The sequence below is a fragment of the Bufo bufo genome, chromosome 4 (genome assembly GCF_905171765.1).
Source record: "Bufo bufo chromosome 4, aBufBuf1.1, whole genome shotgun sequence".
Taxonomy (NCBI): Eukaryota; Metazoa; Chordata; class Amphibia; order Anura; family Bufonidae; genus Bufo; species Bufo bufo.
Window position 1 is genome coordinate 133,848,554 of NC_053392.1, and position 18,367 is coordinate 133,866,920.

The 18,367-nt window shown below is 43.9% G+C and overlaps 1 protein-coding gene across 2 annotated transcripts in view; it reads left to right on the plus strand.

Moving 5' to 3' along the window:
• Window positions 1-1,728, plus strand: part of ATG4B (autophagy related 4B cysteine peptidase) — a 28,017-nt gene extending 26,289 nt beyond the window's left edge. Inside the window, exon 13 of one of the 2 annotated variants that reach the window (XM_040427939.1) lies at window positions 474-1,728. In XM_040427939.1, the coding sequence (XP_040283873.1) occupies window positions 474-547 (74 nt within the window). In that variant the 3' untranslated portion in view covers window positions 548-1,728. The remainder of the gene's footprint in view (window positions 1-473) is intronic. The other variant, XM_040427940.1, reaches the window with a different exon arrangement.
• The last annotated feature ends 16,639 nt before the right edge of the window (window positions 1,729-18,367 follow it).

Genomic DNA, 18,367 nt, shown 5'->3' on the forward strand with positions numbered 1-18,367 from the left:
GTCCACTAGACTCTCCAGAAATGTAGCTAAGAAATAGTTGCATAGAATGTTAAAAAGATTAACCAGTGTAAATAAATGGTGGCAGGTGGGCTCAAAGTGGCTTTAACAGAACAGATACTCCCCTTACTAATCCCCTACTGCTGCCATTCTGACGTTGCCTGGGTTCCTACTGCTCTACCTCCAGGAAGTGTCTGCACAACCAATCACTAGGTGAGGCGGATCACCCTGTGGCCAGTGATTGGCTGAGAAGGCATTTCCTGCATGTTGAAACGGGAGCAGGAAGTTAAGACCAGTGGGGATCCAATCAGCAATGGAATGGCAGCGGATGATGAGGTGAGTATCAGGTCTTTTATGGTTTTTAAGCCACCCTGAGCCTGCTGCCACCATTTTTTTTTGTGCTGAAAAACTTCTATAATAACTAGACAGAGAAATGACCATGCCTGCCTGTTATAAAATAATCATCCTTGTGTTAGATTCCTCAGATGCAGACCGCCTTGACAGATTCTTTGATTCAGAAGATGAAGAATTTGAAATTTTAACTTTTTGAAGAGGAAAAAAGACTATTTGACTGATGTAAAGGATATAAAAGTGTAATTATCCACAGTTAGAAGACTGCTGCTTTTTTGTTCATTAAAAACGACAAACATTGCTGGATACAAGAATTGTCCAATTTACCAAGCCCTGTTGCGACCTGTATTGTAATGCAGTGCCTATTGCTAGGACACCCAGACACTTCCAGGATTCAGTGAATTGTAAGGAGTCAGTTTTGTTACATTCCATGTGCAAGATGCCCTAATGGACAGAAGTCTATTTTGAAGATGTGGAAGACTCTTATCACGATTCATGGCTGGGTAAACCTTTCTCATTCGATTCCATCAGAGGGCATACACCTCTTCCAAGTTTACGGGGATGAAGAATTCTACAGTATCGCCTTTAACTGCCTTCAGTGATGAATAGTTTCTGTGGTTGTCTGTTTGATATATCTCCATTGTTTCAGCGTTACAGCGTTTTCCCATTTAATAAAGTGATGGAATATCGCTAGGTCCGACTCCTGGAACCCCCACCGATTATGAGAAAGGAGGGGCCGTAGCACTGCTGTGCAGCGCCTCAGCCATTCACTTCAATGGGGCTTCACTGTGGTTCTCTGCACAGCCACTTGGCCAGGAGCCCCACGATGTAGGGAGAACATAAAAGGTTTCGGTCATACCGTTATAAAATTAGGAAAACCCCTTTAAGCCTTGCATTCATGAAATTATGCAAATCAGCTGAAAGTATTCGTTGATGACTTGTTACTAACTTTCAGTATAGAAGTTGCCTAGATAAGTGGATGTAGCCATGCTGTGGCTTCAACTAATTTATTTTTTGTTATTAAAAGCTTCTCCACCTGCCTATATTTTTAAGAAATATCCAATTAAAGGAATACTAATGTTAAAAAGTAAAACAGATTTTCATCAAGTTTGTTTCTTTCCATATTACAAATCAAAAGGAGAGAAAAGGTCTTCATATGCTTCTCAGAAGACATGCACTCTCTCTCTCTTATTCTATACTTGTGTAACTTAGAAAAATTTGGTAAAATTAGGACACCAAGGCTACATAACTTCCTCACTACCGTCTGCAATGGAGATCAGGTAAGATAAGCTCAACCTCCTGAGCTAGTGCCCAGCTAGACATATAGGGGACGTCAATCTTAAAATGGAAGCTTTATAGCTTATTTCATTCAAGGTTTAGTTTCCTTGTGAAATGAGGACTGCTGCCACCCTGCATATGCCAACCTAGCTGCATCCGTTAACCTTCTAACAGTCACATAAAAATTCTCCCAGAAATGTCAGTTTTTTTATTGTACATTTTTAATGTGTGTCTGCAGTAAATCTTGTTGCCATACAATTTTGGACACTATTTCATTTAAACCTCTTAGTGACATCATTCATCATTAAGGACCAATAATATTTTCCCACTTTCTGTTCCAGCAGTCATAACTTTTACATTTTTTCTTCTAAATTCTTTTTTTATTTTGCGGGATTAGTTGTAGGTTTTTTTCAAAACCATTTTGGGGTATATATTGTATAGTAAATAACTTTTATTGTTTTATTTTTGGGGGCGATAAAAAAAAACTGCAGTTTTAACATTATTTTATAAAATGTATTTACGGCATTCACTGTGTGGTGAAAATAACATAATTTTTTTATGTGGGTCACTCCAATGATGATAATGCTACATTTTTATATATTGTTACCATTTTTCCTTTCCTTCTGCAGCTGATCTCTCATTCTCCTCCAGACTGAAAGGGGGGTGTGCTGCTTTACCTGCTACAATCTCTGGTTTGGTACCAGTGAGAGAGATGTCATTCCAAGCTTTCGCACAATACCAGAATGACAGCATTATCTCAGGTAAATAGGAAGATATCACAGTTAGAAATGAGGATGCAGTGAAGGCAGCTGAAAGTGAAAGTAAAAGCGGGTTTTAAAGCAATTATTTCCAACTCGATTTCAAACAGTGATATCTCCTGCTTATCTTGGGCCAATGCTGTCATTTTTGGTCTTGTATGAATGCCAGCTTTCAAACAAGACCATGCTTCTAGCTGCTACCAGTCAGGAGATATCAGCAGCTAAAGCAGCCCCCCTTCCACTTCTGCTCGAGCCCTTTTTCACCCAGGCAGCCCCTCTGACATTTCATCCTCCAATGATCTCCCTTGCCCTGCGCTGAATCGCTCAGGGCAAGGGCTTTTTCATTAGAACCTGTGATGTTACTGGGAACACTGCTAGGCGGAAGCCTCGGCCTAGCATTGTAAAAAAAATACAAACAGCCCTTGCCCTGTGTGATACAGCGAAAGGCAAGGGAGAGCATTGGAGCATGAAATGCTTATATCAGAGGGGCTGAGTGGGGGAAGAAGGGGATATGTCCGGATTCAGCTCTGAACCCGGACAACCCCTTTAAGTACTTTTCCCACAGCCCCAGCTGAGCTTGGGCAAAACAGGTGCTTGAGACTTGTTGCTAGTTATATGCCGCCTCACAGCTACAGCTTTTTACATGGAGTTGTTAGGTATATTGTCCTTGGCAAATAGTTTGATTACTAAAGTCTTCAGCAACAGATCAAACAGCCATTGATTCGAAAGCAGAGAAGTGACTTACCCTCTCGTCTCATGCTGCCATCATGAACAGATTTAACAAAAAAGTTAAAGGTAGATAAATGGGTCCCTGAATCAATGCAGTACACATACTCAGACACAAACAGGAGTAGGTAAGTATGCAAACAAAATTTACTGCTCTGATGATGTTAATATGGTCCTCCTTATAATGCTGCCTAACGTATGGTGTGAATAGTCTTTCCTCTAGAATCCACAACTCCTTAATATGGCATTGACAGAACGTCTAAGTTATTTGTATGCAAGCAGCCTCTTTAAAGGGATTAATAGGATTTTGCTATTGATGGCTTATTCTGAGGCTATCGATATCTAATTGGTGGGTGTCGAACACCCAGCACGAATAGCTGTTTTGGGGTAGCTCTGACGCTGGAGTGCCATCCAGTGTGTAGTGGGTGGAAGTGGTAACTGCAGCACTGCTCCCATTCACCTCAATGCATACATCACTGCAGTTACCAGCTCTATCCACTACACAATGGACAGAGCTACCCTGAAAAGGTGGTCGGTGGGGTGTTGGACCTGTACAACTCCTTTGATACTCACTATATTATAACCTACGTTCCTATAAATACTTGTTCCATGTCTTAGGCCAGGTTCACATCTGCATTGTGAACTCCAGCACTGTAATCCGATCACTGTATACCACCATGCACCGCCAGATCCCCATTCACTGTAATGGCATCTGGCGGTAATCCAGACGCTTCCCGGCGTACATGCTGGCTTTCAGCCAGACCAAAAATGCTACACGCAACCTTTTTTGTCTGGCCGAAAGTCGGCATATATGCCAGAAAGCGGCTGGATCCCATTACCGTGAATGGGGATCCGGCTGTGCAGGGTGGTATTCGGCTATGCTGGATACGGTGAACTCACAGATGTGAACCCAGCTTTAAAACCTCTGTTTTGACCCTATGTGGGATTTATGTACTCTGACTTATTACTAACTTGATTTATAAATGTTAAGTTGCACTTTAAGCCATAGTCTAATATTTCATCAATGTCACCATATTTTCTTTGTGGCGGAAAGTAAAATTATAAGAATCACAGTGTAAAAACTTTTGTAATAGTATGACACAATTGTCGATTACTGATGTAACAGGTCAGTGTGGTGTATACCAATGTGTAATGTAAGACTGTTTCCACTATATGTATTATATTTAGGATACTATAAACAGTTAATTCTACCGTTCTCTGCTTCTTTTTCCCTTCACCCATGACAGCAACAGGAGAGAGAGGGTCCATCTCCTAGGACAAGAAATTCACAGATATTAAAAGGTGTAGCCTCCAACTTTAGGCTCTGTTCAGACGTCCGTAACAATGGGTCCGCATCAGTTCCTCAAATTGCGGAGCAGGTGCGGACCCATTCATTTTTTATGGGGACGGAATGGAGGATCAGCATTTCATGATCCGAAACACGTACACATGGACTTCCATTCTGGTTTTTAATGCACTATTTCAATAAAAGCTTCCACATTTGCATTGGAAGCTGGATCTCTGCTCTTCTTTTTTTATATTGATTTCACGCTATGTTCCCAGCGTGCTCCCTGCTTCCGCTATTATTTACAGCCAGGTGAGCGCACCTCCCTCTCTTTTTTTTCGTTTATTAACAATAAAATGTTTTAAAAACTATAATTTGATCATAAAGGGATATTTTGCTATCGTATTCTCAATGCAGGAGTGACTGTTTCGTATATGCTAGTGCTAATTTGGCTTTACACAAAGCAGATTTCTTGTGACACGTCTTCACGACTGCCTTTCTAGGCTTATCCTAAAAGAAACATAGAATAAGAAATCCCCATCAGCATAAGCCTACTAGAACAGATATGCAGAACTCAAACCCTCCAAGCGTAGATACCGTGCCTCAGCAGAACTCTCCCCACTGCTGGACTTACAGGTATTTAGAACGCTTTGGATCTGGCTGTTGTCCCCACAATGATCCTCAGCCAGGCTGGCTGGTTGAGTTCTCTGGCCAAAAATGAGATCACTCTTCATGCCTCTCTTCACCTTCCAGCTCTTACTGAGGACATGCCACCTCCTGAAACAACGCCCATAATCCATAGGGAAACACACGTCATGTCCTTCTTGCAGGTAAATTATGTAAGGTGTGGATCGGGTAACACCCGGTGCACTCCCGAATTCAGCCCAAACAAACACTGGCAACAACTACCCCTTTATCTACACCCAGGAAAATCCCTGGGCCTACAGACATTCATCTCCTAGGACAGAAAACCACAGAGTATGGGTCCATTCACACATCCGTAGTGTATTGCGGATCCGCAATACCCCCGTCCGGCACCCCCATAGAAATGCTGCGGACCGGAAGATCGGGGGCGCGCAACGGAAATGCGGATGCGGAGAGCACATAGGTCCTCATCTTCGACTCAGTGAGGCATTGGCGCAGACTATCGGCGATGCGGCCAGACTAGCGTGGTAACTACACGCATCAGTAACTTCATGTGATCACCCTGATTATCCACTCTGGGGCACGCAAGTACCATTGATATATTAATTTGGTGCAGTATGCTTGATGCACCACACTCTCCTTAAGTGTGTGGGAATTTCTCTCACTAACACTGTTATGGAGGGGCTGGGTCTGGTCCACATGTTGGACTAGCTACAATGGTTTGTCGCAAAAATTGTCTGCTGCAAATGACAAATCCATTATTGTCATTAGTTATTGTCTGCTGTAAATCTATCGTTGTCATCAGTTGGAAAATTGATTTCTATCTATATTTGATGCCTATTGGGACACTGGATTAGGTGTCCCCTGATGAGCTCAGGTTATTGTTGTGGGCAAAATGCCTTGGGATTTAGGGGCCTAAAACATGGTGCTGCCAATTGCAGCAAGCTTAGGCATCTATATCATTGTATTATAAACTGGCGAACAGTGTACTTGGCATCTAGTGGTCGATAGAAAATATAACTATCGCATAAATGAGATTGTGTACTCAGCAGTTACCTGATATCTATAAAGAAACCGTGTGTACTGAGCATCATTATTTTTTGTATCTAGAAGAACGACATTGTGTACTCAGAATTGATTCAATATCTATTATTGTGTTCAGCATTTAATTAATATCTACTGTAAAAACTATGTGTACTGAGCATTTATTATTTTTTTGTACCTAGACTAGGCCACAAAACATCAATTGGGCATCCCATATAGCTCTGCCTGTGTCACCTGTCATCAGGGTCAGTCTAGGGAATATAGGAGGTTCCTGAATACGGGATCGATTCCGTTCTTTAGGCAGGGATTATCAAGAAAAGGGTGAGCATCAGGGACAGGTCCCATATCGAAGGCTACAACCCTACCCTGAGAAAGGTCTCCTCTACCATCTTGGAGAATTCAGAAACACCCGGTCCACAGTGTATTCAATGCTAATCCTCTCGATGCATTGTTGTTCTTTTCTTGTTTTTGTGTGATTTGTGGGGGTTTATTTTATAAATAATTTATTAAAGGCTACGTTTTATAATAGGTTGTACTCTGTGAACACACAATCAACCTTAGCCACACCTTCATACAAGATAAAATACATAATGTTCTTATGTTTCAATTTTGCAATAAAAAACAACCTTAAAAACAACGTTACACAAAGAGTCAATAGTGAAGAATCAAGTCATGTCTGCGATTTAATCCTTTGGGAATGCATGAACCCATACAAAAAAATCCAAAACGATTCTCTGTTTAACAATTTCCTTCTGTGATCACCTTCTCGAACTGGAGGATTAACTCTTTCAAGTCCCTGTACCTGCATCCCTGTGACATCTCCCCTATGAACAGCCGCGTAAGGTGAACTGACCGCAGACACGTTTTTTGCTCTGGCATGCGGAATATCCGAGATGTGTCTGCAGATTCTGACCTTGAGGCTGTTAGTACAACCCACATATTGGAGGTGGCACAGGGAGCATGTGATACAGTAGACCACAAAATTAGTATTACAATTTGTTTATTGTTTTAATTCGAAGGATTGTTGATTAGCAATGGAGAAAATGTGACACTCAATTTGGATTACTTTACAACAAGTGCACACCCGATGGCCACATTTAAAATTGCCCCTATGTTTTAACCAAGTGGGTTGAACCCATTCTGTGTCAGAGAAGAGGGAAGGACTCACTTTCTGTACCAAAGTAGGTGCTCGATGAGATACACATGTAATACCTGCACTGGCAAGGCCTGCCCACTGTTCATCATAACTGAGAACAGATAGGTGCTTCCTAACTATTTGGCAGATACGTGGATATTCCAGACTGTAGCTAGTGGCAAAAACCGGGACTGACTGATTTTTATATTTGTGGAACTTCCTGCTGGTATTTGCAGGAAAAATCAAGTCAGACCAGGATTTGCTAAGGGCATACTCTCTGGCTGAATTTAATACATGGCCAGAGAATCTGCGATCAGAGAGACGGCTGGCAATCAAATCCATTTCCCTGCGGCAATTGCATCTTGCTCGAATAAACTCGCCTTTGGGTATGTTTTGGATAACATGGCGGGGATGGCAGGATGTCGCACGGAGTGTTGTGTTGCACACCGTCTCCTTCCGAAAGGTGTGAGTAACTACAGTAGATTTTTCTACCATTCCTGTTAGTAAGAGGTCAAGAAATGGAATGGTGGAAGCATCGTCACTAAGAGTAAAATTAAGGTTGCATGTATTATCATTTAGATAGCCCCCGAAGAGTGGCATGGCCGCCCGATTGCCCGACAATACAAACAACAGATCGTCGATATAACGGCCGTACCACTCTAAGGAGGCCCCCCACGGATTGCTAGATGAAAATAAATAACAATGCTCCCACCAAGCCATATAAATATTGGCCATAGATGGTGAGAATTTAGCTCCCATCGAGACACACCGGTGAGTTGCAGAAAGAACCGGTGATTGAACATGAACACATTATGTTTTAACAAGAAAAGAACAACTTGACAAATGCATTCTCAAAACATAAGAGAGAAATCTGAGTAGATACTGAGAAACCATTTGAGGGAAGTAATGGCTAAATCATGCAGAATCACAGTATAAAGTGCAGTGACATCAGCCGTGATCCAAATAAATTCCGGCTTCCAGGTAAAATCATGAAAAGCCTGTAAAACAGCTGTGGTATCAAGCACGAAGCCAGGAATAGATTGGACCAAAGGTTGTAAGATACTATCAACCCAAGCAGATAGTTTCTCAGTTCGCAGATTCTCTGGCCATGTATTAAATTCAGCCAGAGTGTATGCCCTTAGCAAATCCTGGTCTGACTTTATTTTTCCTGCAAATACCAGCAGAAAGTTCCACAAATATAAAAATCAGTCCCGGTCTTTGCCACTAGCTACAGTCTGGAATATCCACGTATCTGCCAAATAGTTAGGAAGCACCTATCTGTTCTCAGTTATGATGAACAGTGGGCGGGCATTGCCAGTGCAGGTATTAAATGTGTAGCTCGTCGAGCACCTACCGTACTTTGGCACAGAAAGTGAGTCCTTCCCTGTTCTCTGACACAGAACGGGTTTAACCCACTTGGTTAAGACATAGGGGCAATTTTAAATGTGGCCATCGGGTGTGCACTCGTAAAGTAATCCAAATTGAGTGTCACATTTTCTCCATTGCTAATCAACAATCCTTCGAATTAAAACAATACATTAATTGTAATACTAATTTTGTGGTCTACTGTATCACATGCTCCCTGTGCCACCTCCAATATGTGGGTTGTACCACTAACAGCCTCAAGGTCAGAATCTGCAGACACATCTCGGATATTCCGCATGCCAGAGCAAGAAACGTGTCTGCGGTCAGTTCCCATTACGCGGCTGTTTATAGGGGAGATGTCACAGGGATGCAGGTACAGGGACTTGAAAGAGTTAATCCTCCAGTTCGAGGAGGTGATTACAGAAGGAAATTCAGGGAATCCATTTTGGATTTTTCATATGGGTTCATGCATTCCCAAAGGATTAAATCGCAGACATGACTTGATTCTTCACTATTGACTCTTTGTGTAACATTGTTTTTAAGGTTGTTTTTTATTGCAACATTGAAACATATGGTCACAGAGTACCCCCTGTTATAAAAAGTAGCCTTTAATGATATGCATATAAAATAACAAAATCACACAAAAGAAAAAAGAAAAGAAAAATGACAAAGCATAAGTGGATAAGCATTGGGTATACTGCAAAGAGGATGTTCCTGGTTCTCTCCAAATGGCTGGAGGAGACCGTTTTCGGGGCAGGGTGGTCGCATTTGATTTGGGCCTGTCCCTGATGCTGACCCTTTTCTTAGTGGTCCCTGCCTAAAAAACGGAATAGCCGCCCCGATAGGGGCGATCCCGTGTTCAGGAACCTCCTAAATGCCCTAGATTGACCCTGTGGATAGATGACATTGGCAGAGCCATATGGGGTGCCCAGTATAGATTTATTATGGCCTAATCTAGGTACACCAAAAATAATAAATGCTCGGTACACAGTTATGGTAAAATAAATGCTGAGTATACAGTATAGATTTATAGATGAATGCTTAATATACAATGTTGTTTTTCTAGATACACGAAAGCAATAATGCTCAATATACTGTATACGGTTATCTTTATAAATATCAAAATAACTGCTGAGTACATTCATTAGTACGATAGAAAATACAACTCTCTATCTAGATGCCAGATACACTGTTCGCCGTTTTTTTAGATGCAATAATATAGATGCCTAAGCTTATTGCAATATCACAGATGTTGCAGAAAGCTGGAACTTATAAATAAACATCCGACTGGCTTGATCCCAAACTAAGGAGCATATGGGTGAGCCCTATAAAACCCCTAGAGCTCTCCCTGACTTCTATGCCCATGCAAGGGTCTCTATGGTAGACGATTGCATGCCCACGTACCTAATACTGTATGACACCTGAAAACCCTATAATAGTGAGGGGACACGACCACCGGCTCCCTGCACTTAATACGGATGGAGTCAGGGTCACCTAGAATCAAGCAAGCAAGGAAACACTAATAAAGGAAAAAGACTTATCTAAGGAAACAACAGCAGCAGCCTCCAGCAGTGAACACCTCATCCAGGAAGTAGTATAAACCGCAAAGTGCGGCAGTATGGGAGGGAATATAAAGGGAGACAATTAGTCTAAATAGGTGACACCTGGAAGAAGGAAAGGAGATGACAAAGTGAAACCAAAACAAAGAACGTCATGCAAGAGGGCGAGAAGAACGTCTGCCAGACCTTCTCACAGAACTGGCGGTGACAGTACCCCTCCCTCTACGGGTGGACTCCGGACACTCAGAGCCCACCTTCTCAGGATGAGACCTATGGAAAGCCCTGAGGAGACGAGTGGCCTTAATGTCTGCCACTGGGACCCACATCCTCTCCTCAGGACCATAACCCTCCCAATGAACGAGGTACTGGAGATAACCGCGGATAATGCGAGAATCCACAATCCTAGAGACCTGAAATTCAAGATTACCATCAACAACAATCGGAGGAGGAGGCAAAGAGGACGGTACAGTGGGTTGGACATAAGGTTTTAATAGGGACCTGTGAAAAACATTATGGATCTTCCAAGTCTGAGGAAGATCAAGACAGAAGGCAATGGGATTGATGATTGACAAGATCTTGTAAGGCCCAATAAACTTAGGACCCAACTTCCAGGAGGGAACCTTCAGTTTGATATTCTTTGTAGACAACCACACCAGATCACCCACATTCAGGTCCGGACCAGACCCCTCTCCAGAGAATGTCCCAAACTGCGGATGAAAGCCATATGCACCAAAAAATGGTGACTTATCAGAGGACTCCTGGCGACTGTTATTTAAAGCAAACTCAGCAAGGGGCAAAAAAGAATACCAATCCTCCTGATTCTCCGCCACAAAACAGCGCAGATATGTCTCCAGATTCTGATTGACGCGTTCGGTCTGACCATTCGACTGCGGGTGAAAAGCAGAAGAGAACGACAACCGAATCCCCAAGCGAGAACAGAAGGCCTTCCAGAATCTGGAAACAAATTGCGTGCCCCTATCAGAAACGATATCTGAAGGAATGCCATGCAATTTAACAATGTGATCAACAAACGCTTGCAACAACGTCTTAGCATTGGGTAACCCAGGAAAGGGAATGAAATGCGCCATTTTGCTAAAACAGTCCACTACCACCAAAATCACAGTCTTCCCCGAGGAACGAAGCAGGTCCGTAATGAAGTCCATTGACAGATGCATCCAAGGACGGGAAGAAATGGGTAACGGGAGGAGAGAACCTGATGGCCGTGAATGAGGGACCTTGGCACGAGCGCAGGTCTCGCAGGCTGCCACAAAACCCTCAACCATCTTACGAAGAGCCGGCCACCAGAATCTCCGAGCAATGAGATCCACTGTGGCTCTACTCCTCGGGTGCCCAGCACAGACCGTATCGTGGTGCTCCTTAAAAACCTTGTGTCGTAAAGCGAGAGGCACAAACAACCTCCCAGGAGGACAAAGATCAGGAGCCTCTGCCTGAATCTCTGCCTCCAAATCAGGATAAAGAGCAGAGACGACCACCCCTTCAGCCAAAACGGGACCCGGGTTTTCAAAGTTTCCCCCTCCCGGAAAACAATGTGACAGGGCATCCGCCTTCACATTTTTAACCCCAGGGCGGAACGTGACAACAAAATTAAACCTAGAGAAGAACAAAGACCATCTGGCCTGTCTCGGGTTCAGACGCTTGGCCGATTACAAGTAGGCCAGATTCTTATGGTCGGTAAACATGGTAATAGGGTGTCTGGCTCCCTCTAACCAATGGTGCCATTCCTCAAAAGCTAATTTGATGGCCAACAACTCCCTATCTCCCACATCGTAATTTCTCTCTGCAGAGGAGAATTTCCTTGAGAAAAAGGCACACGGTCGCCATTTGGCAGGAGAGAGACCCTAAGATAAGACCGCACCCACACCCACCTCAGAAGCGCCCACCTCAACAATAAAAGGTAGAGAGACCAAAATGGGTACCAAAATGGGAGCGGAAGCAAAACTCGCATCTACCAACCACGAGGAAAAATCTACCCCCTTTTTAGTCATATCAGTGAGTGGCTTAACAACAGAGGAATAATTCAAAATGAACTTTCTGTAATAATTGGCAAAACCCAAAAAACGCATCAGCGCCTTCTGATGCTCAGGAAGCTCCCAATCAAGCACAGCGCGGACCTTCTCAGGGTCCATGCGAAAACCAGAAGCGGAGAGAAGAAAACCAAGAAATTGAATCTCCGGAACCGCAAACACACATTTTTCTAGTTTAGGGTACAATTTATTCTCCCGCAGAATCAGCAAGACCTGACGTAGGTGGTCTCGATGAGTCTTGAAATCAGGAGAAAAAATCTAAATGTCATCTAGATACACCAGTAAATATTTCCCCATTAAATGATAAAAAATGCTGTTCACAAAATGTTGGAAGATGGCCGGAGCATTAATCAAACCAAAGGGCATAACCAAATTCTCGAAATGACCCTCAGGGGTATTGAAGGCCATCTTCCATTCGTCCCCTTTCCTGACTAGGTTGTATGCCCCTCTTAAATCCAACTTAGAAAAAACTTTAGCCCCAACAATCTGGTTAAACAGGTCCGGGATCAGAGGAAGCGGATATGGTTCAGCTTCCTGAAATCCAGACAAGGTCTTAAAGAACCATCTTTTTTCTTAACAAAAAAAAAAAAACTGTGGCAACAGGTGACTTCGAGAGTCGGATGTGTCCCTTTCTCAGGCTCTCAGAGATAGAAGTACGCATAGCAAATCTTTCAGGTTGGGAGAGATTGTATAAACGTGATTTTGGCAGCTTGGCGCCTGGGATGAGATTAATAGGGCAGTCGTACTCCCGGTGAGGGGGCAACTCCTGGACACCACTCTCGGAAAACACATCCGAAAATTCAGAAAGAAAAGATGGTACAGTCTTGGTAGAAACCTCTGAAAGAGACGCCGTGAGGCCATTCTCTCTGCAAAACTCACTCCTACCATTTATTTGCCTTGCTTGCCAATCAATAGTGGGGTTATGTTTAGTGAGCCAGGGTAGCCCTAACACTAGAGGAGTAGGTAATCCACTTAGGACGAAACACGACATATCCTCAACATGAGCGTCACCCACAGTCAAACGGATATTGTGAACTATGCCCTTTAACGATCTTTGACAAAGTGGAGCAGAATCGATAGCAAAAACAGGTACCGTATTTTTCGCCCTATAAGACGCACCGGCCCATAAGACGCACCTAGGTTTTTGAGAAGGAAAATAAGAAAAAAAATTTTTTTAACCAAAAGGTCTGTTTTTGGTGGGTTTGAACTAATGGTGGTCTGTGCATGACACTATTATGGGGGATCTGTGGATGATGCACTGTTATGGGGTGGGGGATTTGTGGATGGCACTGTTATGTGGGGGATCTGTGGATGGCACTGTTATGGGGGGAGCTGTGGATGACATTATGATGGGGGGGTCTGTGGATGGCATTATGATGGTGGGGGGGATCTGTGGATGGCATTATGATGGTGGGGGGATCTGTGGATGGCATTATCATGGTGGGGGGATCTGTGGATGGCATTATGATGGTGGGGGGGATCTGTGGATGGCATTATGATGGTGGGGGGGGGGGAATCTGTGGATGGCATTATGATGGTAGGGGGATCTGTGGATGGCACTGTTATGGGGTAGTGGATCTGTGGATGACACTGCTATATGTGTCATCCACAGATTCCCCCATCATAATGCCATCCACAGACCCCTCCCATCATAATGCCATCCACAGACCCCTAGCATCATAATGCCATCCACAGTCACAGGCCTGCTCCGCCTGCTTCATTCATAAAGTAGGCGGAGCAGGCACGTGACCTCAGTGAGTTACGGCCGCCTGCAGCCCGGCCTGCCTGCTAGCGCTTACTACAGGAGACGGAGTGTGACATGTACCGGTAAGTACGGTACAGATGGGAAGCAGGGGGAGCGCAGTTTAGATATTATGATTAACACTAGGTATAATACAGTACATACTGAGCGGCGGGCCAGAGTACAGTGCCTGCACTGCCCGCCGCTCTCCCCGCCTACTACAGACCCTCCTCACTAATACATCGCAGTCTGCAAGAGAGACTGAGACCCCTGCGCACTGAATGAGACAGCCCCACTGTCCTTGGGCTGAATATGACAGGAAGGAGTAGTCTCCTCTCTCTCTCTAAGACACCTGTCAATACGAACAGCTAGAGACATGGCAGACTCTAACGAGGCTGGTCTCTCATGAAAAGCAAATGCATCTTTCAATCTTTCCGAAAGACCATGGCAAAATTGACTTCGGAGTGCAACATCATTCCAACCAGTATCAGCTGCCCATCTCCGAAATTCAGAACAATATATCTCTGGGGACTGTTTACCCTGGCATAAAAGACGCAGTTTAGATTCAGCCAGAGCAATACGATCCGGGTCATCATATATCTGCCCCAGGGCTGCAAAAAATTCATCCACCAATCGGAGGGGCCGTGCCCCCACCGGCAGCGAAAAGGCCCAAGACTGAGCGTTATCCCTGAGCAGCGAGATGATCCCCATCCTCATCACCAGAGGAATATGGAAGTAGGCGAAAATGGAGTTTGCAAACCTCTCTAAAGCAAACAAAATTCTCACTACCCCCGGAGAACGTATCCGGAAGCGAGATCTTAGGCTCGGAACAAACTCCACGAACGCCAGCAGAACCGGTCACCTGAAACTGAGACACAGTTTTACGGAGATCTGCTACCTCCAGTGAAAGACCTTGCATGCGGTCAATCAAGGCTGAAACCGGATCCATGCTTAAGACGGTTATGGCGGTTTATAATGTCACGGATGATGTTGCAGAAAGCTGGAACTTATAAATAAACATCCGACTGGCTTGATCCCAAACTAAGGAGCATATGGGTGAGCCCTATAAAACCCCTAGAGCTCTCCCTGACTTCTATGCCCATGCAAGCGTCTCTATGGTAGACGATTGCATGCCCACGTACCTAATACTGTGTGACACCTGAAAACCCTATAATAGTGAAGGGACACGACCACCGGCTCCCTGCACTTAATACGGACGGAGTCAGGGTCACCTAGAATCAAGCCAGAAAGGAAACACAAATAAAGGGAAAAGACTTATCTGAGGAAACACAACAGCAGCCTCCAGCAGTGAACACCTCATCCAGGAAGTAGTATAAGCCGCAAAGTGAGGCAGTATGGGAGGGAATATAAAGGGAGACAATTAGTCTAAATAGGTGATACCTGGGAGAAGGAAAGGAGATGACAAAGTGAAACCAAAACAAAGAACGTCATGCAAGAGGGCGAGAAGAACGTCTGCCAGACCTTCTCACAGAATTGGCGGTGACATGCAATTGGTAACAACACGCTTTTAGGCACCTAGAGTTGTCATTCACAGCAGACTATCATTAGTGACACTCGTGAATTCGTCATTCACAACAGATAAGGCGTGTTCTGGTGACGTTATGCGCATCACACCAATGCGTCGCTAGTCACCTGACGACACCACATGGTCCCACAGCGTCATTGCTGGACGTGTCTCCGCCGGCTTCGGTCATGTGATTCAGCTATGTGAACTCACCGCCGACCAATGCATCATCCATAGAAGGTAGATGTTAGGAACACTAGTGGGCGTAAGAACATTTTAATATATATCAAACCCCCATAATAGGAACCTATAGGGGTAATACCATATAGATCCATAGTCATAATGATAAGAAAAAAGGGAATCTGCAGACGGGAGGGTTATTGGTACTAGGTCCACGTCTGACTAGGCACATTCATGTTGTGTATCTTATTATTGTGCCGGGTAGATGTGGGCAATAATGAAAAGAGAGAGTGAAAAGTACAGTGTTGGAGATGGCCACAGTACCTCCCCTACTCACGTGTAACACCATAATCCGGTATTCACTATCTCATTGATAAAATGGCCGGCTATAGAAAGCATGAGAAATCAATGTTCTCATTCAGTCCTATTGGTGACATGGTATTTAACATAAAGATCCATTTGGATTCTTTCTGCTTTAGCATAGTATCAATATCTCCTCCCCTGATAGTGTTTGATTGTTTCTATCATAGAGAAGCGTAGTGTATTAGGGTTAGCTCCATGCAGGAGCACCACATGTCTAGACAGTGGTTTGTCACGTTTATGATGGACGTCACCTACGTGCTCCAGTATTCTCTTCTTGAAGGCCCTACAAGTTTTAACAACATAATTCATGCCGCTCGCACATTGTGCCAAGTATACAAGGCCTTCAGTGTTGCAATTCGCAAATGTGCGGGCTGTGTATGTGCATTCATGATTACTATTAGAGAAAGTGTTCCCCACTTCCACAAATGAGCAGGCTTTGCATCTGCCACATTTGTAGGTACCACACCTCCTATCCGTCAGCCAGGTATCGGGTGCAGGGGGTGCCTCAAAGTGGCTATGTACCAATTGGTCTCCAATACTTCGTCCTCGTCTGAATGTAATAGATGAACATTCAAACATAAGAACATTAAGTATTTTATCTTGTATGAAGGTGTGGCTGAGGTTGATTGTGGTCACCTGATATAGATGAACATTCAAACATGAGAACATTAAGTATTTTATCTTGTATATATGAAGGTGTGGCTAAGGTTGATTGTGGTCACCTGATTTTTTGACCACGAACCCCATTGAAGTCAATGGGGACCCGAACTTTTGAGCACTAAAATGGCTGTAAAAATGTCATGGAAAGGGCTAGAGGACTGCAAATGGCATCAAAATGTGGTTTAGAGCATGGCAAGTGCTCTTCAAACAAATGTGAATAGGGAAATTACTTTAAATATCATAAAATACCTAAAAATAAAAAATAATAATCTTGATCTAGGAGGATGAGGTCCATATGGGGTAGGAGGTTGAGGAGGCGGTGTATGTGGCGGTGTATGTAGAAGCGGCGGTGGAGGAGGAGGTAGCCTACATTGCTTTTTGGTTTTAAATGTATTTTTATTTTTTTAAATTAGGGTACACCCCAAAACATTGGGAAATATAACCTGTGATAACCCCCTCCAGTCGAGCTAAACACACATTCAGACAATACACTGGCTGCAGGGCAGACCAGCACTTCCAAGGCGTAAAGGGCAAGCTCAGGCCATGTGCCCAATTTGGAGACCCAGAAGTTGCAGGGGCTGACCCCTGTCAGTCAGCTCGTGTAGGCGTGTGCACACTTACTGCCCCACCATGTTGCACAATCCAATCTGATATCTGCTCTATCAACTTTCTTGTTCTTTTAGGCGCTTACCATGGTGATCACGGGTGGCGGGGAATCAGGGTTCCAGGCCAGAGAGGGAGCCTGAGAAAAAGATACCACATGCAAGGAAGGTCAATGGATGAAATTAAATGTAATCGAGCGGAAATGTGGGACAAAGTATTGAAGCATAAGCTTCCAAGTTAAGGAGGGGGCGTGCGGCAATTACCCTCTCCCGACTCGGGAAGGTAGTGATGATAAATAACAAAGATTAATAAAAAATTATAGGGAATGTCACTGTGGTATTTTTGATTTGTAAACGTTAGCCAGGAGAGGCCCTGCTGCCGCTTTGTTGACTCTAGCTAACGTCTGCCTGATCGCACGTCCCTGTGACGTCCACCATCCATTTGGATATCTTCTCTATCAACTTTCGATGTTCTTTTCTGAGCCTACCCTGTTGCTCACAGTTAACGGCGAATCAGGGTTCCACGCCGGAGAGGGAGCGTGAGAAAGAGAGACCACATCCAAGGGAGATAAATGTATTACATTTTTTGGGGATTGAGCGGAAATATGGGAAAAGTTATTGAGGCGCAAATGTGGGACAAATTACTGAAGCGCAAATGTGTGAAAAGTTATTGAAGCGCAAATGTGGGACAACTTTTTAAAGTTTAATCATTGAATGAAAGGAGGTGGCGCACATCAATTAAAGAAGAATTTCTTAAATTGTATTCCCTGTCACCTATGCAGAGCAGGGGTTTCTATCCGGCAAAATTAGAAAAATGTCACCTTTCAATGTAACAGACGATTTTTTGAAATTTATGTTCCTGTAACCTATGCAGAGGTGCCCCCGTGACATCCACCATCCATTTGGATATCTTCTCTATGAACTTTCGATGTTCTTTTCTGAGCCTACCATGTTGATCACGGTTATCGGTGAATCAGAGTTCCACGCTGGAGAGGGAGCGCGAGAAAGAGAGACCACATCTAAGGGAGATAAATGGATTCATTTTTTTTTTTGGGATCGAGTGAAAATGTGGGAAAAGCTGTTAAAGCGCAAATTTTGAACAAATTAT